Raw genomic sequence first — 26,743 nt, 5'->3', positions numbered from 1 at the left:
CAGGAGGAGCGGAGCGCTGCGGGCTCGTCTCTCCGCTTTCTCCCTGATTTAGATCGTGGAAAAGAGAGGGGGGTTACACAGCCACCGGGATATTGTTTTCCTTTCCAGCTATCGAGCTATTCCCCCATTTTATTTTGATATATTTTGTTCTCCGTGGAGGGAGTCGGAGGGGAATGAGTAGCAGGGAGAATCTACCGTGACTTTTTCGGTGGAGAAAGTGGCCCCCGGTGCCAACAGGGCAGTAGTTGCTGCTGCTGTCTGTGCTGCTGCAGAGCGGACCATCACTGGGATCTTTAAAGAGGATACTTCTTTATGTTGCCGAGGAAATAACACGACGACGCCGAGGTAAACAGGCAATGCATCCTAAAAGATGATATCTAAGATTTAGGTTATGTTGTTTAATCCCACTCTAACGAAAACTCCCCATAATGATTTCCTATATGGACTTATAGTGTAGCGGTGGTACTCAGTAGTGAGTTTATACTGACCTTATGGTGCTTCGTGGTATTTTCTGTCTCCTATGGTATCACTATAATATTCCTATAATATTCCTATAGGGACTTACAGTATGTGTCTATGGTACTCAGTAGTGAGTTTATACTGACCTTATGGTACTCTATAGTGTTTTTATATCATGTGATATCATTATAATATTCCTATAGTATTCTGAGTGCTGTGGTATTTGTATGGAATTCTTCTAAGATGTATGATAGGATTGCAATAGTTATTTTTCATAAGGGCAGTAAACAGTACAAATATATATTTGTTTGTTTTTGTTTTTTAGGGTTATCAAAACTGATCTTTATCTTTCAAAATGATACAAGAATATTTTTTAGGTGGTGGGCTGTGCAGGTTGGCCTCAATACATTATGAAGAGTGGTGGTGAGAGTGTGTGTATGTGTGTGTGTGTGTGGGGGGGGGGTGATTGAGCTGGTATGCAGTCTGTATTGTAATAACGAGATAATGAGGTTTATGTTGATATTATGATATGTATGTAAATATTGTGATCTACAGTATGTGTCCCTCTTTTTTTGGATCAGATTCAACAGGCTGTCTTCCACTTGTTGCCATTAATGTGGACGGTCGTACGAAAAGGCTCCAAGTTGTCTTCAAGTGATCCCATATGATCTGTTCAAATTACTCCGGGATCATTTCACATGAGATGTTGAGAGAGAGAGAGAGAGTGAGAGAGAGAGAGAGAGAGAGAGAGAGAGAGAGAGAGAGAGAGAGAGAGAGAGAGATGTCAACAGATGAAAGTGTGAGTGAGGTCCTGTCCTCAGACACCATCGAGGCTGTGATCCTGTAGTGTGGAGACATAATAAAGTCAATCTGTCACAGTATCGGTGCATCAAGGCCTCCTGTTGAACCAGTGTCATTATATACCACCATCTGATCTTGAAGCAGAGCCAGTAAACAGGACTGCAGGGGGAGGATTCTTCAAAGATGATGAACAGTAGTTGTCTACCGTTTTATCTGGGTTATTCCTATTTCGACACCAGCTTTCCTAGCGAATCTGCATGGAGCCTTTGATGATTTGTCAAGGATTGATCACATCCTGCCTTTTGCACTGTAACCCATCCACTGATGCCAACTGGCCTGGAGGACTTCCTCAAGTTTAGAGCGCATCGCTGCTTTTCCTTTCCCTTTTTCTGGAAGTACCAGAGCTATTCTGTGTGTGTGAATCTGTGAATTACATGCCGGCCATCAATTTCTCCTTCCTAGTGCAGACAGGTGTTATTTTCTCTGTCTGGCACAACATGCAAATACAGAGCCTGCTGCCATTTAAAAGTCAATAGGACGCTGTCAGAGCTGCTTGCAGGACAGGCAGCGCCCGCCTCCGCTGATTGGATCAAGCAGAGATTCATCCCCCCATTTCATCTGAAGGGGATGGAGGCCGCTTTCCCCAGCCTTGTAAATACAGCTGACCGCGCTGACTCCTCGGTGTGGCGGCTGGAGGATCTGGGGCTCTCAGTTTAATTAGGGAAATGGAGGTGCACTGCCTCGCCACGGCAGGGGAGAGGCGGGGAGGGAGAGGGAGGGAGGGCATGTCAGAAGGAGGGAGGAAGGCTAATTGAGGAGAGGAAGGACGGACAGTAAGGAGAGAGGCGGTAGAGGGTGGGGGGAGGGAGGGAAGGGGGCTAATTGAGGAGGAGGGTAAATGTAGGAGAGTGGGTGGGGGGTTGTAAGACGGTAGCGTGGGTGGGTGGGGGCGGGTGGGGTGGGGTGGGGGGGCTACCAGCTGAATGGATGTGACCTCTAGCCCCCGGTGAGCAGCTGCCGGAGGGGGGCCGGGCTCCCACCTGATTTACGAGAGAGAGAGACACACCCAGCAGCCCTTTCTGCAGGACATGTGATGTCTCTCCTGTGTGTGTGTGTGTGTGTGTGTGTGTGTGTGTGTGTGTTTTTTGTGTCAGTGTGTGACACGAACCTTCTGTGCGAGCTCGTCCCCCTGAGACGGAAGTGATGAATGTGTGCTCTGGTGGTTGTATGTGTGCGTGTGTGTGTGTGTGTGTGTGTGTGTGTGTGTGTGTGTGTGTGTGTGAGAGAGACGTGGACCCTATGTGTTGTCCCTTGCGAGACGGAAGTGATGAATGTGTACTATTGCCCTCCGTGACACACGCTTTGTGCCGGAGGGGAAGATCTCAGGCGTAAAGTGGCACAAATAATCGCCTGTTACTGCCATTTACCCCCACTGCACACACGCACACACACACACACACACACACACACACACACACCAAGGTGATGATCCCAGAAGAGCAGTTACCTATGATTTGTTAGCCGGTGAATCACCCGTCTGTCCAAAAGAAGCTAAAATCTCAACAGACTTTTCCTGAACTGTGAGAGTTTACACAAACCAAATGGAAATGTGAACTCCAGCTACAATAGAAACAATCTATGATATGTGAATTAAACTTCATGCAAAACTCTCAACTCTCTCCTATGCGATACGAGGACTTCTTTTGCCACGTGGGTCCTATTCCATTCTTCTGAAAATATCTTTTGGCACAGATTTTGTGTATTTGTGCAGCTAGATTGCGGGCTGGGCCTCAGTCTGGGTTTTGGTTTGTGACCTCCAGAGCTGGTTTTAGCCTGACACTATTCCCTGTGCCCTCCCTCCCTCCCTCCCTCTATCTCTCCAAAGGCGGCGGCGCGATTTTTTCGGGGCCGGGTGGGGGGGGGCCTCTCTGGCTTCTAAAAACAGCTTCAGAGACGCTGTGAGGAATGACGTGGTTACGGCTGACCTCTGCTAGCCGAGGTCTGCTGAGAAAACTAAACGTGTTATATCGGTGGTAAATAGTAGAGCAGTGTTGCGGTGTTATGAGATCTAGCGTACTCGTTTATTACTGTGACAGTTTGAAGTTTAACGCCGAGGGTCTGTGAGTGGGAAAAGAGACTTTGTTTGTTTCCAGTATGCCTTTCATTCACAGCCCCACTCGGTTTATTTATGTGAAGGAGTTTGTGTGTGGAAATGTGGGTTTATTCACAAACACCAACAATGGCTCGCCTATCGCCGACACCGACAATGGCGTGTCTGTTTTGTGTTACTAAATGAAATGACCATAATATTTTCGGCTGTAAGATTTTCTCTAAACACGTCAAGAACTATGATGATAAACATTGCTTCTTCAGTAGCTCCTATAAGCAGATTTCTGTCGGCCATATTTCATTATTCCCCCCTATCTGTAACTTTTGATATGTGACTTACCCAGTCAACAAGTCTTTTCTTAGACTTGGCAGGCAGTCGGTCCTGATAATTCCCAGATGGAAGCAATGAAAGCTCATGACAGATCATTTGGGTCACTGTTTGCTTCATTAGAATTTGTCTTCATCATTTACCTCACAGATGTAATTTACTGATTTGCTCCCATGCCCCTGTATGCATGGATACATACAACCAAGACGATCAAGTCTGTGAACAAAGTCTATGTGTTCTGTCTTTGTAGATGTGGTCTATTGGATGCAGATGTCTGATGGTGTTAGTGAGTCACCAGCTGTGCGAAAGAAGGTTCTTCACCAAGTCCAGAGGCAAAAACACACTATAATACTATAACTTCATAAATATGGGTCTTGTTTAAACCCGCTCATAAGACTTGGGGAATTCCCAGGTTGTGGATATTCAATTTATGTGGATTCAATGTATGTTTAGCACATATTACATTAGGGAAAAGGTATGTAGAAGCTCTGTCATCATGAGACTCTTGCTAAAGAGTCTGGGAAGCTTCTCTTGTGTAGCTGGACTCCATTGTTCTGACTGGACCAGCCCCTTTTTTCATCAAGCAATTAATGGGGTCATGTTTGATGACATATTGTTCAACTATGTCCCTCCCACCGATGAGCAGGCTTCATACCAACCGCCTCCATTTGCATTCAGTTTTCAGCAAGTTCCTCATAAAACTCACACAGCAAAAAATATCCATCTTAATGAATCATCTAGTCTTGTATTCCATCTTGAAAACATTGAATAGAATTAGAATCTTAATTGAAATCTTAATAATTTGATTTGTTTGGAATGCAGTTTCACATTTTTTGAGGGATTTGTCAGTATCTTGAAACAGGGCAGAATAAGGCAGATCACCACACTAGTATCAAGAATATGATACGTGACTCGTGCAAATTCTAGAAAAAAGGTGAAATCATTTCGCTCAGTTGCTGGTTTTTCACTTCACTTGCAAAAATGGCATTTCAAGACTCAATACTTGATTCAACAAGGGCTTTTTTAAATAATTTATATCAAGCAACAGCTGTACGTTGTTCAGGAATATCAAACTTGGAAGCGGTATAGCAGAGCTCTGCACGAGCGGAAACATCGTTTTAGAACACGGCGTCCAGTCCGCGGCCTCTGAGGAACGCCTGCAGAATGGAACATGACAGTTATTCTTCTACTGCTCCCAGGAGGAAGCGCGCGAACCCTGCCGAGCGCTTACCGTTTTAGGGCCGCAGACTGTTTCGCTCTCCCCGTGGCGGCGGAAACGGAGGCCCTCGAGCTCAAGTGTTGAGCCCGCAGCCTAATGAAAGACATCTGAGTGTCATTAACGTGCCAGTTTCGGAGCGTTGGGGCCCCAGCAGAAATACGGCGGAGGTGTCCGGGCTGCCGGGTGCAGAGCTGAAGTCAGATTAAGACCCGGCTTTGACAGAACTGTCTGTGTAGGGAAAACAGAGCAGCAGTTTCCACACAGTCTGTGCCTCCCCGGCCTTTGTGACGTGTTGGCTTCTGTTGGACGGCTTGACTGTTTTGCTTTCCCTGCAGCTGTTCTCATGTTGAATTATGTGGCTGGCCATGCACAAGCGCGTGCCTGTGTGTGTATGTGGGGGGGGCAATAGGGTGTAATTAAGCTTATATGTAAGCAGAATGCATATGTGCAGTTTTGTTTCTGATGCATATGTCTTTGTAGTGTTAACATAAGAATTCAAGTTCCCTTGCCTTCTTTTGTTTTGAACTGGATGCCTCTCTGTGCTCTGGATGAGTGTGATAATAGTTTGTCTCCCAGTAGCAGACGGACTGTAGGGACTATTTAGCCCTGCAGCAATGGTCTTTACACCATAAGCTGTTGATCAATCACTTTCTCACTATAAATATTTATATCCTGAGCAGCAATCTGCTGCCATGCGTCTAAGCAACACATTTATTGTGTTGACTCTTGTAAATGGTCTCAGAGAATTAGTGTCTGTGACAGCCGTCTGTTAATTTCCACATTTCTTGGAGGGATCAGGCCCCTGGCTGTGCTGCCAGCAGCAGTTTCCAGGCTTGTTTAGCTTTTTCCCAGAGCTTAGATTACAGGGATGGCCTGGTTTAGGTCTAGGCATCAGACACGCTTGATTCACAAAGACAATATGCTGCCGTTTTGGCAGTGCACGACATTTTCAACTCTCTGTGACAAGGCAGTCTGGTCCTCTCTCTGTCTTTGTCTCTGTCTCTCTCTGTTGGTATCTGTCTCTCTTTTTCTGTCTCTCTCTCCTGTTCTCTGCCTCTTTTTCTCCCCCTTTCTCCATTGGATACAAAATATTTCATCTTCAGGCCCCCGGCTTCAAGGGGCAGACATGGCTGGTTGCCAGGCAGCATGCTACAGGCTTCCTGTGTGATAGGGTTGAGCTTCCTGTGTTCCAGCAAAGGAAGGGCCGACTCAGCAAACACAGGGAGACTAGGGAGGCTTACTGTACACCAGCTCCCAGCTCCACGGGCTGAGCCCTGGGCTCACACTGTCACAGACAGGCATCCCCACTGGATCCCCCAAACCAGTCTGCGTTCAGCCTGGTGATCGGTGGTGAGAAACTGGATGCTCACTGCCTTAGTCTGGGTCTGCTTTGAGAGGATCACATAAACGGTAAAGCAGATGCCTCAGTAAAAATGCCTAATTTTACAGATGCCTCAGTGCAGCTTCTGTCAAGTTCAAGCTCAAGTCAAATGTTTCTCCTTTATTTTTAGAACGAGTCATGAGGGTAGAACATCAGTCATATCACCACTTGGTAAGGTGTAGGTTATCTGCTGTGTCTACTAGGTTGTGACTTCTTGTGAAACCAATTTGATGTTGTTGTGCCCCTCAAAAGCTCCTGTGGGTCGACTTGTGGAGTGAGTGCAGAGGCCAGGTGGAGAGGATGAGTCAGAAATAGCTTGTTAGCACTGCACAGCTATTTTCAACGCAGAGATGGAGCCGTGAATAGTGATGTGGACTTGGCCTTCCTCCAGAGGTTTTGCTTCAATTGTCTCTGCTGAACCGCTCAAACAGTGAGGGCGGACAAGCCGCGACAATATGCGAACCCTATTCAAAGCAAATGTATTTTAGGCGTGGAAAAGGATCGAAAAATGCTTAAGTGCTATTGATTTTCTGTCTGGAGAAGCACTGCAGTTACCTGAAGTTCCTTTCAAGGCAATATTCCACCAGAAGTGTATCTTTAGCCCCTGCCACACATGAGGGGGATGCTGGCTTCGAGCCACCCTGTGTGGCTAAGTGTTTTGTGTGAAATGGTTAGACCAGCATTTTTCAGACCTGCAATGAGCTGCCTTTCCAATTCCAACTATGAAGCTGGCTTACAGGCTGTCCTGTTACTGTTCATGTTAAACAAAATAACAAAATGAATCATTATAGTTCTGGTCCTCAGTTCTGATTGGCTGAGCTACATTGGATGCTGTAAAATACCCAATTAATTTTCACCTGTAAAACCATCATTTAAATATTAATGCTGAAAATCACCCCTCAATGTACTGTGTCAAGTAGCAAACACTTTGTTCAGCTACTGTTCAAGAACAATATTGCTTGGCCAAAGAATACCTTTTAACTAATTATAATTGTTTCATTATTACCAATTTAAAATATAAGTTTTACTGAATATTTGCATTCTTTCTTTTTTAACACAACCATTCTATAAAATCAGTATGCCACTTGATGCAGTGCTTGATAGTGGTTTCGTTTTAGAACTGTCTAAAGTGTATTACTTTGCACCAGGTTGTGCCTAATGACGCTTACCTGTTGTAAAATCTCTGTAAAGTGTGGCTTCTCATGGCTTATTGCTTAATTTTACACCAATGACACATTTTGTCTCATGTTCCGCTATACACAAACTTATTGCTAGCTAAACTGCTAAGCTAATGTTAACAACATTTCTCAACATTCCTCCAATATCTAGGGTAAATAATTTTCCATTATTTTAGAGCACTTTCCAAAAGCAAGTACATTCAAGTTTGTACGCTTTTTTGTGTTCTTATACAATGAAAGCAATATTACAGTATATTAGAATATGAAAGGGCATAGGCTACATAGGCCAGCAATTTGGTTGCTTTGAAGAGGTGGTTTGAATGGGTCTGAAATCACCATGACAGAAAAGGACGCATCCAGAAGGTAGACACTGTAAAGAGATTTAAAATTCACCTTTTCTGTCTCTTCCTACTAACTTTTCCTGTATTCCGACAATAAATAGGACATTCCTCTCATCTTCTGTCACGTTTTGCTGTTATTTTTGAGAAACAAATGCATGGCCATTAAAAACCAACATGATCTTAAACCACTAAAATGCTAACTGGCTAACTATGGCTAATGAAAGCATGTTAGCATACATTTTCCCACACTTTTCAACACAGTTTCATGTATTTTGTTGTTCAAAATGGTGCAAACCAAGTCTTGTGCTTTTTCAAAATTGACTGGATGACAAAGACAAATACAGAAAGTTACCAGGTGGTTAGCTTGTTAGCTATTGTTACAACTCTGTTAGCATTTTGTGACCCTATGTGACGTGAAAAACAGAATACAAAAATAGAAACCAATGTCAATGACACCTTACATCATGTTACATTTCATTGAAAGTAAAAATAAGTGATGACACACTGAGTCAGGTGTGACGGAAAGTGGACTCCTTAACATTATTGGCAATGTTGAGAAGCCCTTCCTTCCCCTTGCTTCCCCTTGCTGGTTGGAATTCCACTTTTCACTGGGCTTTCTATCTGAATAAGCTGTTTTGTTGAGAAACAGTTTCAAAGTTGAAATGCTCATGTAATATGGAAACTATGATGGAATTTCTAGTCATTTTTTTGCCCACATCCCTATCAATTACTGTGTCTGTGGGGTAGTGTTTCTGTGGAAAGATCACATTAGAAATAATACCACATCGGACTGTCTGCCCATATCAATGTCCTGGAAACAATGAAGCACCAAAACCAAAAAATAAAAGACATCAACATCAGCCTCATTAGTAAGATTTATCACACAGAGGCTCTCAGAGCAAAGAGAGGACGGTGAAGTGGGAACACTATAAGGATCCATCCCTCGCTCCTGGTCTCAGAGGGCAGCTTGATTCATTGCTTTTGTCTGCTATGAGAGGGTCCTCCGGATGGGTGGGTGGGGTGGGGTGCAGTGGGGGGGGAGTTAGAGACACAGACGGACACTGTTTGGTATTCTCCTTCAGTTCTGTCGGACGGCTTGTACGTCTCCGGGCCCAGACATGTTCCCCACTCCGCTCTGGTTTGAAGGGTATGCGGAGTCAAGGGGCCACGGTTTAGCTTGGCCGGCAATGGAGGGAGTGAAGTGAGCAATTGTGTGGGTGGTATGGAGGGGGAGGGAGAACGAGGGAGGGAGGAAACAAGGGAGGGAGAGAGAGAGAAAGGGAGGATGGGAGTAGGATGCCAAAGATATGCCACAGACAGCACCAGGTTGCCTGCAGGGTCTTGAAAACATCTTAAAATGTTTAAAGTTATATCATCTAAATTCAAGGCCTTAGAAGGAAATAGAATAGAATTAAAAATAGCATTGTAAGTCTAAAATTCAATAGTAATGGTCTGAAAATGTTGTGGTTTCTTGCTCTATTTCTCCAAATAGAAATCTGTTTTCATTTTCACTTTTTTCTTTTGCCAAATTGGACTTACATTTCATTCTAATTGGTATTAAAAATGTCTTCAATTGAACTTGAAACCTGCAGAAACCCTGGACACCCACACAAGAGAAGGAGAGGAGAGAGAGAGACAGACAGGCACAAATAGAGGAGGGAGGATAGGAGAGAATAAAGGGCTAACTGAGTAGAGGCTATAGGAAAGTCTTAAAGATCCTTCCCTTTGGACTTGAGGCAACCCCTTTCCCCTCCGAGCAGGGAACTGCGGACCGCCCTTTCCTGTTTTTCCTTCTTTTCCATTCCTCCTTTTCACGGCCGGAGAAGAACAGTAATTCTGAGCGAAGGAAGCCCAGGGCTCGGCCCGCTCCTGCAAAGAGCACTGTGACTCTGAGCCGCTCTGAGCCGCTCTGTGTTTCTGCAGTGTTGTCTGTTTCGCTCTCTCCCTCCCTCACTCTGCCCGTCTCCACTGTCTGCTGTGGACGTTCTCATTATTCATGGTATTACTTGCTGCAGTAAGTGCTGCCAAGTGCTTGCAGACGTAGCTACTTTTAAAGGAAAGTAAATCCATTCATTCATGACAAAGATCTGTCACTGAGATGCACGGATAAGCTGGGGTTTCTGCACAAGTGGTTTACAAACTGCGGCCCAGGACCCCCAGGAGTCCTTGGGGGTCCCTATTAAAATGAGGAATAGTTTAATTTCACCATAATTTAATTTATTATAACTCATCCCAATTAGGGAATGTATAAGAATAACTATTCCTATCTAGAGGTGGGACGATATATTGAATTTCAATATATACCAATACGAAAATGTGACAAAACGTATTGTGGGGCAGAAAAATGCCCATCACAATTTCACATTTCTCCATCCAAATTATTTGCACTTTGTAATGACATTTTAAAATTGTTGTTTACATTCTAGCAAGCCAATGCCATTGCTAGAAAGATTTCTGGCTCAGAAATAAACATAATTCTGCACAGTCACACTTTGTTGTCATTGAACTTTTATTCATTACATTGTATCGTGGTTGTGTCGAATTGTGAACCCCATATCACATATTGAATTGTAATTGTATCCTTTTCGGGACAGATAATCATGAGAAAATGGGGTAGGGAGGGGCGGTTGTGAGAAACGGGGCGTTACAACCGGTCCAAATACGGCCTCCCTGCATCATGGTTGTCATGGCTCACGTTTCCCCAAAGTGCGGTAACAGTGTTCCCGGTCCCAGTTTACTATCCTGGTCCGGGAGCGCTCAGTCCCTCAGGAATGCCTGAGAGCCTCAGCCCGTTTTAGTCACGCACCACAGTGTCTGCCATGCATCACCTTCTCCTGCCAGCTGGGACAGCTTCGCAGGAGCCGATAAAACACCGGGCCGTCCTTAGTCACAGCTCAGGTGTGTGTGACAAGTGGATAAGCGTCGATGAATAACATGCAAGTGTTTTGTGTGTGTGTTGATGTGTGAGTGAGGCAGAGAGACAGAGAATCAGTGCAGGGAGAGTGACGGGAAGAGAGTGGGAGTGTGTTATTGTCGGTTCTCTCACCAAGGTGATACTCGCTAAATAAAGTGGTTTTCTGTATAGAAACACCAGCGCTGCTCTGTCTCGGTGTCAGTATGCTGCCTGGAATTTTCCTTTATTTTCAATCTGTCCCATGGGCAGAAATACTTTTGAGCATTGTGGTTGTTTTGCCAAATTCCCTTAATAGTCCCCATCCCTCCCTCCCTTGCATTAGCACTGTGATTCACGTATGTCTCACAAGATATACGACCAAAATATTCAAGCTGTTTATGAATGTTTGCTTATTGGGGCATGCACTTTTCAAACCCAATAAATCAAACTGACTGTGTATCATTCTTAGTGGTTTTCAATGATATACATTCTTGGCATTGTCATGCTTGTCCAAATATGGTATCTGAGCATCATGGTTGCTGGGGCTTTCATATAAAGATGTGCAGATTGAGGCTGCCTTCAACTACTGTCGGAAATATTGTTTTTTCAACTGGGAAAGTCTGAATTTTTTGTGATACCTGGGTTGCTGAAATGTGAGGTTTAGGGCATCTTGAGGTAAAACTGGTGGCAGTAAGTATGGAAGCTGTGTCAACAATTGATGGTATAAGTTTTGTTCGACAGATTGATTAAAGCATAATTTTCATGCCTGATGTGCATTTCCTCCTCTTTGTTCTGCCACTGCAGCACAAAGTAATTCTGTGCTGCCAGATTTATAAAATAGAACAGCCACTAAAAACCTACTTTAGTTACAGGGTCCATGTTATTACCATTTCCAACCAAAAGCACCTTAAATGCGTGACAAGTTTTATGTACAGCCTCTGAACTCTGAGCTTTTCAGGAGCACTTGAAGGCAGCATTAGCTCCTGCTCCTTGCCCTTTCCTGGCCTGCTCTCGGCGCTCTGCTCTATATTTTACTGTAGTTTTTAGAGCATTCCACTCTGCAGCTGCTAAGCTTCATGGGATAGAAGACGCCGTGGTTGTTTTTCTAACTTGACACCTCGCTGGCGTTTTATAGACGTAGTTTGCATTTGAATGATTCCCTGGAACTCCGAGCTGGAGCTGAAGCCCAAACCCCAGCAAGAACGCTAAGGAAATAACTGAGTTTGTGGTTTTGTTGTAAGAGGAATGTGAATATATTTTCCTTGCCTTTCAGCTCAGTGTTCACAGTGTCCAGTGAAATCAGTTGTTCATTCTGCATGCATCTACTTCGACATTAGAAGAAATCACAGCACAACCTCTCACAATAACTAAAACCATTGCAGTTTGCTCAATAGTTTACCATTTTGCTCTGTTTTAAGTGTTCACAGCTATTTTGAGCTATAGCTTTATCTTCCAGCTTAAGACCACTGGCTTAATTGCCTTAAGCATGTCCAACAGAGACAGTGCACTGTGAAGGTGTCAGAGCTGGGGTAATTGTGGTGTTTATTTCATGCAGGGACACACACATGTGTAGCAGTAGAGAAGAGGTTCAAGCCAGCTGATCTAATCTGGGGGGCTGCAGACAGGCTGTCTACCCCGCTGTGTCTATATAAATGGACACACACACACACACACACACACACGAACACACAGGCGCTCAGGAATGCTTCACTCAACACCGTGCATGCTGAACGTCAGAGCTTCCTTTACCACAGTGTAAGGGAATGTCGTCTTTTAATGTAGCCACTATGAATAGCCAGCAACAGCCAATGGTCTAGCAAGGTTATAAAGGGAACATTTTTTAGTTCTGTTTTATGCAGTTTATGTCTTTAAGTCGGGGGGTTCCTCACTGAGTGGCTTTATTGCCGTCTATCTAGCCTTAATTTGAACCACATGCTTTAATATGCAGCGTGGTAGACATTAGCTACTGTGGCGATTCTCTTTAAAATGACTCGAACTCCCCAGAGTTGGTGATTTGTAGTCAGGCAGGAAATTGGTCGTACATTCCACATGTTAATTAGATTCGGCGCAAAGTGAACCCTTGCTGGCCAGGCCACCATAATACAACATAAGGCCATTGGTATGGTGCCTCTCTGTAGAAGCTTTGCCAGCGCTCATTTATTATAACTGCTAATAAGAGGTGGTGAGGATCCCAAAAGCATGTCAACGCTAACTAAATCTTTTGAGACGGTGGCAGTAATGTAGAATTTATAATGGTAATGAGGATCACTGAAAAACCCATTCCTTAACTAAGTACAGACCGTATCCTTTGCTCTGTTCTCATGATTGAGTGCGTCAGGCACAGTATTTATTGACAATAAAGCTATTACTACAAACTCAAGCGAGTCATCCCTGTCCTCTTTGTTGCAGGCTGTTCACTAATGGGCCGTTTAGCCCAGAGAAAGGCCATTCAGTCCCCTTGTCATTAGAAAGTCATGAGCTTTGCATTACAAATAGGGGATGATTCATTGATATGGCTGACCAAAGGGCCTACACACAGACAGGGGATCAATAGACATGACTGGAGAGGGGTCGACTCTAGGGAGACGAGGCTATTTACAGTAAGAAGGATGGGTGGGAGGGAAATGGAGGCGGCACTCCAAGCTAGGGCTAAGTTGGTGTATGTGTGTGTGTTTGTGTGTGAGAATGGTCGTATTGAATTAGCTCCCTGTTGCCCTATGACCGACTGAGAATAGCAAAGCCCCTGCCACTGGATAGTTTATTACCTCCAATTATAACTAGGCCATTTACAGATGCAATCCATCATCTCTTAGAGACCCTCTCTAGCTCTCGGGACCCTTTTGTCCGGGATATTATGAATCCTAGCGTTCAGGCCGCCAAGCGTCCCGGCTATTATTGCTAACAAAGAGATATTCACAGCTGACATATTGCTTTTCAAATCAACAGTGGCTCTTTTTGTGTGTTTTCAGATGGACCTCAAGCTGCTCTTGATATCTACGTTGTTAGGAGTCTTTTGTTACGGCAGCGCTCAGAAAGGTAAGATCTCCCTGTCAGATCTCATCTCCTACCTACACCTTGTTAAACAAGGTCAGCTTACATATAGCAACAACATCAGTATTCTGCCCACTGACCGCGCAGAACATGATGTAATTGCATTGATGTCGGCTCGCATCGTAAGCGTACAATTCAGAACGATGACCACCTCCGTGTCTAGAGGAGAGGCAGGCTTCTTGAGCCTAATGATGTCATTAACCAGAAGTGGAGCTCCACCTTAGCATTATGGAGCGTAGCGCATAATGGAAAAGATGGAGTATTCCGTCTCTGTCTCCAATTACCATCGAGCCGCACAATGTTCCAGATGAACTGATGTGTAAACACGGGGGGCTTAACGGGCTGCTTACTTTGCAGGGACTTTGCTGTGCCGCTGCTCTGTCTGACTCTGTGCCTCCTCTTCTCTCTTTGTTTTCCACCCAGAGGGGAACGAGTGCATCAACGCCAATGCCAAGTACTGTGGGGAGTGCATCCAGGCTGGAGCCAAATGTGGCTGGTGCACAGACCCAGTATGTGGATCGAAGCAGTCAGCTATAATCATTACTGAGAATTGCAGTATCATACCATTTGTGGTGCATTGAGTAGGCCTGCACTTAAACATTACATTACAACGAAAACATAGTGATAGTTTGGCTAAGCGTCTAGTTTTGGTTGTTGCATAATGTGGAAGAGTAAAAGCCATTGATGTTGCAGGGAAATCCAACTCAGTCTTAGGCATATCAGGTCCAGTCTGTCCAGTTTGAGGTTGGCATTAATTCACTCTGTGCCGCCGCCAGGACTTCCTGAAACAGGGCGAGACCGTGTCGACCCGTTGTGACGAGCTGCAGTCTCTGAGGAAGAGGGGCTGTGCAGAGGCCATGATCGAGAACCCACGTGGAGGACAGAGGATCCTCAAGAACAAAATGGTGACAAATCGCAACAAGGGAGCGGAGAAGCTAAGGCCAGAGGACATCACGCAGATCCAGCCCCAGAAACTCAGCCTCACCCTCCGATCTGGTGAGGAGCAGAGAAATAACACCACAGAAATATGACTGCAATATTGTCATGATAGAACATTTTGATAAGATACGGTTGAAAATATTGCTACGTTTAGTTCTTATTTTACCTTTACTACATAGTTTTCTGCATTTGATTTCTTCTCTTGGATTAGATATTTACCACAATAACATGACAGAAGTTCTCTTTACAAGTATAGTAACTCGTGCACAGTGTGGGGTACGGTACTGAGGCACAGTAGTGTACTCTTGCTCTCTAGCATGTGAAGATCAAATCCTGTAAATCCGTGATCTGCATTTATAGGCGAGCCCCAGTCTTTCAACTTGAAGTTCAAACGAGCAGAAGATTATCCCATTGACCTGTACTACTTGATGGACCTGTCCTACTCCATGAAGGATGATCTGGAGAATGTCAAGAACCTGGGAACCAGCCTGATGCTGGAGATGTCCAAGATCACCTCTGACTTCAGGATAGGTAAGGATTTTCATCTAAGTTTGCAATCACCTACAGTGTTTTCTTTTTTCCCAACCATAGTTGAAAAGCTTACTTTGTTGCATTTTTGGATTTGGTTCGCTTAAGTTCACGCTGCCCAATTACAAGAGAACCAGGGCTTGTGAACAAAAATCACATGGACTCACAAGTAGCTAATTAACTGGACAGAGTTTTAGGAACCTGTCAGCCAGGGAGCAGGGGGAGTCAAAGCAAATCCGATTCCACTCCCTGTAACTTTAGCTAAGCATGATGGACTTGTCTGAACGCTTTGCCGTAACTGACGTTCTCAGGTCTTCATACCAGGTAAGAACACATGAAGAAATAGCTGAATATGAGCATCAGTCCAGACTGCGGTTTGCCTTCAGTTCATTTTAGCCTTTCCAAGCATGAGGAGCTGCTGGCTATCAGATGTCAACATCCGTCTCCTTATTCCCATAAAACCGTATGGAACAACAGTCAAACAACCACCAACATACCCATAAAACTGTATGTTTTGGGGTTGTTTCCTGTATTTGGTACGATTATGTTCTCAGTCCTAACGAACCGTACCACAGTTCTCTGAGACCTCCATTTTCAGGCATCTCGCTGTGATTATTTGGTGCCACCCAAGTGCGAATGGCATTGTTCTCACCTGCCCAAACAAACCGAACCAAAGGAGTAAACACTGATTGGCCAAGCACCTCGTTAAGTCTCCATTCAAATAACTTGTTGACTCTTTGCTAAAGTAAATGAAACTTAAATTCTGAATCCAACCGCAGTTATCCTGTATATTGTCTCTCCTTTGTGTTTTCAAAGGCTTTGGCTCCTTTGTGGAGAAGACGGTCATGCCATACATCAGCACCACCCCAGCCAAGCTGCTGAACCCTTGCACGGGCGACCAGAACTGCACCAGCCCTTTCAGCTACAAGAACGTCCTGAAGCTGACCAGCGACGGATCGAAGTTCAACACCTTGGTGGGCCAGCAGCACATCTCTGGAAACCTGGACTCTCCTGAGGGGGGCTTCGATGCCATCATGCAAGTGGCTGTGTGTGGGGTAAGCAGGAAGAACGCTGTTGAATGACCCTATGGGAAATAAACACACTCAGGTTCACAATTCGAGGTAATATTCCTACAGTTACAGCAGTTGCTTGCAGCGATACAACACCAATAAACAGGTTAATGTTGCGATGTGTGAAAAGGCATTTTATGAGTCTTCGGTGTTTACGGGGAGATTTTTGGGTGCAATGATAATCAAAGGGGCATGTGTTACATTCTCAACTACTCATATACTCCCTTCGTTTTTACAGAGTTGGTACATGGTTGGTAGCGGACAAGATGGGGTTTATTTTTTGTACGGTTTGGCAGTAGTTGGAGTCTCTCTTTCTCATTTCTCAGGAGCAGATTGGCTGGAGGAACGTGACTCGTCTGCTGGTGTTCTCCACCGACGCCGGCTTCCACTTTGCCGGAGATGGCAAGCTGGGCGGCATCGTACTGCCCAATGACGGAAAATGTCACCTGGAGAACAATATATACACCATGAGTCACTACTATGTAAGTAGCTCGACATTGCTTGGCCTATTTTTGAAAGGTTTCCATATGTGGAGACGTCGGATTACCTCCCTCAACTGAGATTTTGTTGTAGATCTCTATATTCGTGCTTGTTGAGGTGTAAATTTGACTCGTCTCCTCCGTCTTCTCTTCAAGGACTATCCCTCCATTGCCCACCTGGTTCAGAAGCTGAGCGACAACAACATTCAGACCATCTTTGCAGTCACAGAGGAGTTCCAGCCTGTGTACAAAGTTAGTTCCTCTCTCGCTCTCATTCTTACTCTTGTTTTCAGTGTCTTGCTCTCTGTTTTACTTCTTTGTTTATGTCCCTCCCTCTTTGGCCATACTCCTCCTCATTCCCTCTGTGTGCATGGATGTGTCTGGATGAAGCCCGGTACTTTGGAGCATTCACCTGGCCTGATGCATCTGCTCCTTGTTTAGTAGCATCGCCATGAAACTCTGATCTCTTCCTTCTGCTCTGCTGCTGCTTTTCAAGCCAATTCTATATCTGAGTTTGATAAAAGTCCCTTCGTTATGTCTACACATGGTAGTTTCAGAACAATATAACAATCTCATGATTGTAGTTTTTAAATCAATGTTGTACGTCTAAATCTAGAATGCCGCAAAGCTAGAAACAGCTTGAATCGTACATTTTTGGGCTTTGCCACTCCACTGCTATGCATTTGTGCACCGCAGCTGGAACAACAGTCTATAAAAGTTAAGAGCAAAGTATTTTTAATCCCTGCTGTGGCTCACTGGGGTTCAAGAGATCACAGGATTGACAAAGGTTTGCACTGAACCTTTCTTCTCTCTTTAGGAGCTGAAAAATCTGATACCGAAGTCTGCAGTGGGCACACTGTCTGCCAACTCCAGCAACGTGATCAACCTCATTATAGATGCCTACAATGTAAGTACACTATGGACGCGCTGTTCAAGCACTCCCTTCAACAGCTATGATTAATGTATTATTTACCTACATCAACCACATTAAAGCATTTACCATTCTGAGTGTGTTGGAAAGGAGTTTAACAGTCAAAGCTATTTCAAAACACCTATTCACATTTAATGCTCGGCTAAGCCTTTGTGTATTATACACTGTCAAAACAAAGCTACCAGCTGACATTCCAGCGGAGGATATAATAACACTCATGTTGTTATCTCTCTGTTTTTGGCAGTCTCTCTCATCGGAGGTCATTTTGGAGAACAGCAAGCTGCCAGAGGGAGTGACCATAGCTTACACATCGCTCTGTAAGAACGGAGTGGTCAGCGAGGGGGAAAGCGGGCGCAAGTGCTCCAACATCTCCATTGGAGATGAGGTGGGAATTGAAAAACATCTTCTTTTTGTTGTATTTTATCTTTGTTTTTTTATACAATATGAATTAAATGGAAATTACACTCCCACAAAGTCAAAGTTTGGGAATCTCTCGGACCATTAAGGCTGTCAGGTGTCAAAACATACAGCGCCATTCCATTGATTTACTCTGTATCCATGGGTCCTTAAAAAGTATTACAATCTCTTTTTTCACCATGCAATGACAGGTTTCTTTGACCTGCATGTCCTCCGTGCTTTACTAAATACAATTGGACATTATATCCCTTAACAATGAATTTCCTGAGGTCCTTTTCCTGATGCTGCCCATTTATAGTTTCAGCACTTTCAGTAACTATGGTCATTCGGAAATAGTGTGTTTTTGCCAGCTTTGTTTTTTGGGGTTTTTTGTTTTTTAAAATGCCCGGTAGGATCAAAAAGGTCTTACAAAGTCTTACATTTGGCTTTGTGAAACCTGCAGATACACTGATTTAACCCTACCATGCATGACATCACAGGCTTACAAGTTTCCATGAGCAGGGTCAAAATGACCCTTATTGAAAAGAATGGAATTCTTCATGAAAAAGGCTTATTTAACTATCCAGGCCCCTTCTTTACACCATATATACTGTATGTACACTGAACATTATTTTTTCTTTTTTAAATACATTAATTATAACTGTGTTCTGCATGGACCTGAATACAATTTTGAAAGGAGTCTAGGGCAAAAGGTTGCAAGGTTTTTGTATAGTTCATGAATAAAGTCCTGAAAAGCCTTGGTCCAATGATAAGAAGTAAATATGCTTTTGTAGAAAGAGTCCCTGAACTGTTGCAGTCTCGTAAAAAAGCTAATGACAACATTCACACACACAGCCTTAATGTTAGCGGTGCAAATGTTTGCCATAGGAATCAATGTATTAAAAAACAATGTAAGTCAATGACAAAACTAAATATTTATTCCACTGTCTCTCTCTCAGAAATGCAAAGTCCAAAACAAACACACTACAGACACTAGCCCATATATCTAATGTTTTATAGTGTTACAATGAATGAGGGTCATTTTGACCCAGCTCTTGGAAGCCTGGAGTACTAATACAAAAACACATTTCTGAAAATGTACTAAAGAGAAATGTAAAATTTATATGGGAAAAAGTAACAGACAACAATTTTGAAGAATACATCAAATGATAAAATATTTTTCTTGAGAAAATATAGCAAAGGGACATTTTGACCCTATTTGTGCCTTTTAGGGTTAAACTGGACTTGTGTTGAGTCAGCACATATTTGACTTCAACATTAACTCTTGCTGAGTTTAAGAACTATTTGGTTTTGAGATTTTCACAAGCATCTGACAACCTCACCCAGTCTTTCAGATCTCTGAGCTTGGTTTGCTTGCTTTCCCCCTCGTTCCTAGGTGACGTTTACCATCGGCGTGACGGCCAAGGGCTGTCCCAAGCAGGGAAAGTCTGAGACCATTAAGATTAAACCCCTGGGATTTACAGAGGAGGTGGAAATTACACTCAACTTCATCTGTGAGTGCGAGTGTCACAAGGATGGCATCAAGAACAGCAACCGCTGCCACTTTGGCAATGGGACGTATGAATGTGGAGCCTGCAAGTAAGTCCTGTTTAGGAATATTTTTCGCAAACGTTATTGTATAATTACGGCAAAAATGTCCATCTTAGAAATCCATTTAGTCTCATATTCAGTCTTGAAATCTTGGCAACGTGGTGAGATAATTCCACTTGTTTCCAATGCAGTTTCACTTGTTTCAGGAATTTTGAAAGTGTTCATTTCTTGAAAAAAGGCAGAATAAGACAGATCACTCCACTGGTATCAAGAAATTTGCAGTGGAAACGAGGGAAATTATTCCACCCTATCATTTTTTCACTCGTTTTAAGAAAAGACTCAACACTAAAATCACTTGATAAGATTGATTTATTGATTTTCTTATTCAGAAACGATATGATTTTAGTGATAAGGCACAGTAATGCTCGTAGCGGTTCCCAAAATCCACAGTGGCGCAGTCTCATCCGTCCTTCCCTCTGTCCCAGGTGTAACGAAGGACGCGTGGGCAGACAGTGCGAGTGCAGCAGCAACGAGGTGGCCACGGAGGACATGGACCGCACCTGCCGCAACGGCACCGACATCTGCAGCAACAACGGAGACTGTGTGTGCGGCACGTGCGAGTGCAAGAAGAGAGAAAATCCCGAGGAGAGGTACAGTGGGCAGTACTGCGAGTGCGACAACTTCAACTGCGACCGCTCCGGGAACAAGCTGTGCGGAGGTGAGCGTGTCGAGGTTGATGTCTGGTATAACAACACAGAAGCATTTTTGTATCTGAAATATCGTGATGGTTTGAGATGGCGTATAATAACCAGTTTGCCAATTAGATTACGAGCCGCCACGTCTGAGATTAAGCTGCGATGAAATTAGATTATCTTTCATTCAGATGCCTTTGTTGTCTCTGTTTCGGCCTAACTGGAAGCAACATGCCGTCCTCGTTTGATGTGTTTTTTTCTCCCAGGACACGGACGCTGTGAGTGCAGGGTGTGTATCTGCGACCCCATGTGGAGTGGGAGCGCCTGCGACTGCTCGCTGGACACCAGCACCTGCCTGGCCAGCAACAAGCAGATCTGTAACGGCAGAGGGAAGTGCGAGTGCGGCATCTGTAAGTGCACCAACCCCAAGTTCCAGGGTCCGACCTGTGAAACCTGCCCCACCTGTCCAGGAGTCTGTGCTGAGCACAAGTGAGTGAAAGTCATTTTAACACATTTTTACTCATTATGTGTGTATGTGTGCACAGCTACATGCCAAGACACTTTCTATCCATATGATTAGCCTTCTCTAGAGCTGTCAATGTGCATATCGTCGTTGTCGGGTGAAAATCTCATAAGTCCAATCATGGTGATTTTCATGTTTTAACATAAACTGAAAACTTACATGGTTCTCTGTGGGTTTAGTAAATTCTATGAACCTTGGGCTACTGAAAACCTTTCAAAACCCACTGGATAAACTACAAAAAAGTCAATATTTTGGACATATAAGGTTTTCACCAGACAACAGCAATATACTTTTCATTTGTCATATATTGCATATACATTGATTCATATTTTTGGTGTATTTTCACATTTTTCATTCGTCTTTTCTTGGTCTCAGTAAGTTCTACTGCTGTTATTTTGCATACCTTCATGAAGCTGCAATCCATTCATTTTTACATTCATATATTTCTACTTCACATGTTCTCATGCTGAAATACACTGAAGCTGTGTATGTTTATATAACAGCCATTGGTTATTCTTACTTATATTCTATTTTTCTTCACTGTATTCTATCAGTGTTTGCTGCTGCAACAACCTAATTTCCCTACTTGGATCAATCAAATTTAATTTCAGAAAACAGCACTACACCTAGAGTAAAATACCACTGCTCATCACTAACAGCGACTAAAACTCTCGTTCCCTACAGAGAGTGCGTCCAGTGCCGGACGTTCGGCACCGGCGAGAAGAAGGACACGTGCGAGCGAGACTGCAGCTACTTCAACCTGATCAAGGTGAAGGACCGGGAGAAGCTGCCCCAGCCCAACGACGCCACCTTCCCCGTCATGCACTGCAAGGAGAGGGACGCCAACGACTGCTGGTTCTACTACACCTACGCCGTCAACAACAACACGGAGAAGGAGGTCCATGTGGTTGACACCCTGGGTAAGCGGGAAAAGGCGGCGGAGCTTGGGAAATGAACGGAAGGGGCAACGTGACCTGGGTGTGGAAAGAGTCATGGTTTCGGGAACAGAGGAAGCATGGGAAATTACAGGGGTTGCGGTGGTTTGGGTGCCGAAAATAGCTCGTCTGTTTATTCATATACAGTCGTGTAATGTTATGTTTTTGCCCGGAGCCGTGTTATTTTTGCGCCGTGTTATTTCACTCAGTACCGCACCATGCTGTGTTTCAGACTGCCCCGCTGGTCCTGACATCATCCCCATCGTGGCGGGCGTGGTCGCCGGCATCGTCCTGATTGGCTTAGCCCTGCTGCTCATCTGGAAGCTGCTGATGATCATCCATGACAGACGGGAGTTCGCCAAGTTCGAGAAGGAGAAGATGAATGCTAAGTGGGACACGGTGAGTTGTCTGGGACGGTGAGAACGAACCGCCTCAGCGGGAGATGAATAGGATGAATATTTTTTGGATTTTTGGCGGTGGTTCGCGTTTCTCCCATTGTTGAGTGAGTGAGATGTGGAAAACAGGTGCTGTTCAAAGCGAATCGCCGTAGGGAAATGAACTTGAGAGGATCATTTGTTGTTCTCAGTGGCAGATGAGAGTAGCAGACCTGCTGATATCATTATGAATTGCCTCCCTCCCCTCCTCAGCAGTCTCACAGCTGCAGAAGTCGATCTAATATGTTGCTTTTGAGGTCCGCTCAAAATAAAAGGGAAAACGTAGCGGGCTGTGTGGACTTTTTTGGGAATGTTATGCAGCCTGAGCATAGTTTGCCGTTTTCCGGGGCGTGGCCACAGACCCTCCCCTTCCTGCTTCCTCCCCTCTTTACGATCGCCAGCCAATATCAATATGACAGAGGGCCATTTCTCAGCAAAGGTTTATCTACGGTATTTTGCCGCCATCTAGTGGTGAGTTCTTGCTAAAGCTGAAGTGTAAAGTGAGTTTGACGGTGCAGATGTCCTTGATCAACCCCAAACCCCTCCTGTGTATTTTGGGGTCTTTCTTGTTACCATGGGCCGGGCGTCTTCGGGTTGCAGATGCCTTTAATTATGGGAAACGAGAGACTGTTATTAGAACGCTGACTGACCCGGGCGTCCTGACAAGATAACAAGGCAAAGTAATCACAAGGCTCTCTGATGAACTTCAAAGAGATAGCAGAACCTCCTTCCCATCCCCACTTAAGGATGCAACCCCACTATCCAGATTACTATTAAGGGAGAACTTTTAATTAACATTTTAATCAAGGTGTCAGGCAATCTGGGAGAGTTTGCCCATGTTCCATTTAAATGCAGCAATGTTCCCTTCTCTCTCTTCCCCTCTGTTTCCTGCTCTGACTTCTCTCCATCACTCCCTTTGGATGTTATTCATGCTATTATACTGCCTTTTCTTCATTCTGTTTCCTGTGCCGTTGTTCTTTTTTTCCATGCTGAACCCTCTTCTGTCCTCATTCTCTACCTGTAGCAAGAAAACCCCATTTACAAGAGTCCTATCAATAAGTTCCAGAACCCAAACTATGGCCGTAAAGCTGCCGCCCTATAAGTTTGTATTCCTTTCTGCTCCACTTGAGTTTCCTGCATGGGCTTTTTTTTTTTTTTTTTTTGGATGCACTTCTACTTTCAACTTCACTTGTGTAATTTCACCTTTCCTCGTAATCCTTTTAAAACTGCAAAGAAAGCCAGTTAAGTAAACAAAGGAATATGGCCTTCATAGTTTGGAAAAGAAATGCATGAGTGTGCAGTGGAAAGTCGCAAAACCTGTTCAGTGTCTGAGAATATAAATAGCCTCCTCAGGCGACAGATACCTTGCCTGGTGAGTATTGTCTGATTAAACCGATATGAGGTCCTGTTTCTACCTTCTGGTATTTGGTACACTATGAAAACGGCATGTTGTGACTGTGTATCGAATGCTGTCTACTAGTGTAAGATGAATGGAAATGCTCACTCCAACATATCAAGTGTTAAATGTTCTCCACTTGTGCCTAATGGTAATCCAGATTTTGCTGTGTGGTTTTTCTAAAATTGTCGTTTCACCTGTTAGGAACTCATAAAAATGCGACATACCTGTATGATTGACTGGATAATATAAGCAACATGATTCTCAACTAAACTCGCTCTTTCATTTTTGCCTTCCAGGGTGAAAATCCCATCTACAAAAGTGCTGTCACGACTGTGGTCAATCCCAAATATGAAGGAAAATGATGGCCTGTTAGTTTCCAATGAACACTGTTAGCAAGTATCTGACAACTATATCGATTCGGGGGCATGAGAGGAATTTGTAGTTGGATTTCTGTCATTTTCTTTCAGCCGCTTCATCATTATAATGTAACGTTTTGGCCACTGCATCTGTATTTTTACTAACACTTTTTGATTTCTATGCATTTGTTGTATTCTAGATGTACAGTTCATGTGTATATACTTTTAAGTTGCATATTTGCAAAAAAAGATGATGAAATGAAGGTGTTTTTTTTCCTGCCACAGGACTGGTATGGGCAAAGGATTTTGCTTTTTTTTTTGTACCAACACAGTGTGTACACTACGGATATACATTATGGTTGGATATATATGGACAAGAATCTCTCTCTCTCTCTCTCTCTCTCTCTCTCTCTCTCTCTCTCTCTCTCTCTCTATTTGACTCAATTCAGTTCAATCGGTGCTTTATTGGCATGACAGAGATTCTATACATTGCCAAAGCAGAAGGTTAGTAAAGTAAAAATTAGTAAAGTTGCAGTAATCAACAGAACAAATAGCTATATACTGTACAGTGGTTATAGTTCAGTGATGATGCTTTTTTTACCCGTATGTGTGACAGCAGTTAACACATTTTGCAGCTAATGTCTCGCTCTCTCTCTCTCTCTCTATCCCTCTCTCTCTCTCTCTCTCTCTCTCTCTCTCTCTCTCTCTCCCTCTCTCTCTCTCTCTCTCTCTCTCTTCCTCAACCACTGTGTTTCTGTGTCTTTCGCTCTCTTGTTTTCTCTCTGTGCACTGACTTCTTGTGTATTCTGTGTGTTTCAGAGAGGACCTGAGTTTAATATGTAACGTGTCAGCCATAGCACATTATGTATGATGTGTGTATATATAGAACAAATATACAATAGGAAGTATTGGATAATCTTCAGCATTCAATTAAGGTCAGACAGCTATGTTGAACCTCAATAGATTACGCAGTGGTAAATAGTTGTAAATTTAGTAAACTGCAGCTTGGAAAAATGAAAACTAACATTGGTAAGAAACATCCAGTGTTTAAGATTTTATTGCACTCTTAATGAGTATTGTTGTCTATCCTGAAGGATGAAAACATGAAGTAAATACATGAAAAGAAGTCTAATATCAGCATTAATTATTTTCAGCATTGATATACTATCACAAAGGGATTCTATACCACTTGTTTAAATGGTTAAGTTGTGGCAAAGTGTCGAACAATCAAAGGATTTGTATAGTTATGAAACAAAATAAGTTGCAACTAAAATGAAATGGTGTTTTATTTGCTAACTAATTTCATTATTCATTCTCAGGTCCTTTTCTGTGTTCATGTCAAGCAAGCCAAAAATATTTGCTCATTATTTTTCTGTCAGCTTGTCAAGTAGCACAGTGTGAACTCATCTGTGTAGGTCAATAGAAGATGTTTTGTTAAACTGCTTTAGACTGTAAGACTGAACCTAGGAGCATTTGTTCAAAGACATCACATGAATCACCTCTGGCATGTTTTCACAGTCAAATGCCTCTGAAGCACCACACACAACTAAGCCTATACAGTATTGTTTTCAAAGTGCCTTTTATTTCAATACCATGTTCTCTCCGATGCTGTTTATGAATTTATTTATTAAATAAAGTACAAAAAATGTGAGTGTATCTCTTTGTGAGGCTGAAAATAACTATACTATACGAGCACTTATCCAATTCAACCATGAAGCTATAAGACTATGTTCTCTGTAAACTACTTATTGTGACTATAACAAGATATGGAGCATGTTGTACATCAAATTATATCCTGCCATGGATTGGCTTACTGTGATTTGGTCAAAATTGCTTTCTCTCAAAGATAACGCCTGATACAGGGTAGAGTTTGTTGACCTAGAGATAGACAAAATCCTGGTCAAATAAATGTTTAGCCCATCCAGTCAAGAACATGTCTAGACAATTTGGACGTGCAACAGCCCATTATATTTGACTTTGTAACAGGGAGAAATCCCCACAATGCCTAGTTGAGAGCCTGGATGAAAAAAGTGACCAAACAAACACTTTTTCTCAAATTAGAGTTAGACTGCAGACTCTCAAGCAGGAGACTCTTAGTCTTGTTTTCTGACAGTGTTTGTGATTTTAAGCTCTTAGTTTCTCACATCTATTAGCCTATTTCAATGTTAATATGCCCATCTATATCAAACTTGAGTCAATTATTTTTGAGTGAAATGTCAACTGGAACCTTAGAATTCCAAGGTCATGATGAATGTAGAGTCACACAGCAGCTCCACTTCATTTCTGAGTTTGATCGTTTAGGAGAGAGAGAGAAGAGAAGGCCCTGTTTTAACAGCAATTAAATAGCAAAACCACACAAACAATTGGTAATTTAGTTACACATACACTGTTGACTGTAGTGGAACTTACAATTCTCTACAGAAATACAACTATACAGGCAGTACATTATTTTAGATATCATTGTTGATATCTTTTATTGAGGAAAAAGACAAGGTAAAGGGATTGGGGGAAATTTGACAGTGAGTTGGAGGGTGTTAGTGGTGAATGGGGGATGTGAATAGATATAACACTACATATTACACATATTACATATTAAAATGTTCAGCTAGGTCTGCTCTCACTCACAATGTAAATATATAAGTGATAGGATTTGTAGTTTTTGAGTTATGGACATTTGTTCAACACTAGTGCTCAACTTTGACAGTTCACCTCTAACCAACAGCTTCGACTTTTTACACATTTTTTTAAAC

The 26,743-nt window shown here is 43.3% G+C and overlaps 1 protein-coding gene across 1 annotated transcript; it reads left to right on the top strand.

Moving 5' to 3' along the window:
• The first annotated feature begins 66 nt into the window (after nucleotides 1-66).
• Nucleotides 67-25,644, top strand: itgb1a (integrin, beta 1a). Its single transcript, XM_071896905.2, has 16 exons — nucleotides 67-345; nucleotides 13,679-13,745; nucleotides 14,184-14,269; nucleotides 14,537-14,756; nucleotides 15,060-15,230; nucleotides 16,044-16,282; nucleotides 16,624-16,779; nucleotides 16,933-17,028; nucleotides 17,594-17,683; nucleotides 17,952-18,092; nucleotides 19,500-19,702; nucleotides 20,140-20,372; nucleotides 20,613-20,835; nucleotides 21,554-21,789; nucleotides 22,037-22,203; nucleotides 23,934-25,644. Exons 2-16 carry the CDS (start codon nucleotides 13,679-13,681, stop codon nucleotides 23,997-23,999), a joined length of 2,394 nt encoding a protein of 797 aa, XP_071753006.1. The 5' UTR covers nucleotides 67-345; the 3' UTR covers nucleotides 24,000-25,644.
• The last annotated feature ends 1,099 nt before the right edge of the window (nucleotides 25,645-26,743 follow it).

The sequence above is a fragment of the Centroberyx gerrardi genome, chromosome 22 (assembly GCF_048128805.1).
Source record: "Centroberyx gerrardi isolate f3 chromosome 22, fCenGer3.hap1.cur.20231027, whole genome shotgun sequence".
Lineage (NCBI taxonomy): Eukaryota > Metazoa > Chordata > Actinopteri > Beryciformes > Berycidae > Centroberyx > Centroberyx gerrardi.
This window is presented reverse-complemented; position numbering and strand designations above follow the sequence as displayed.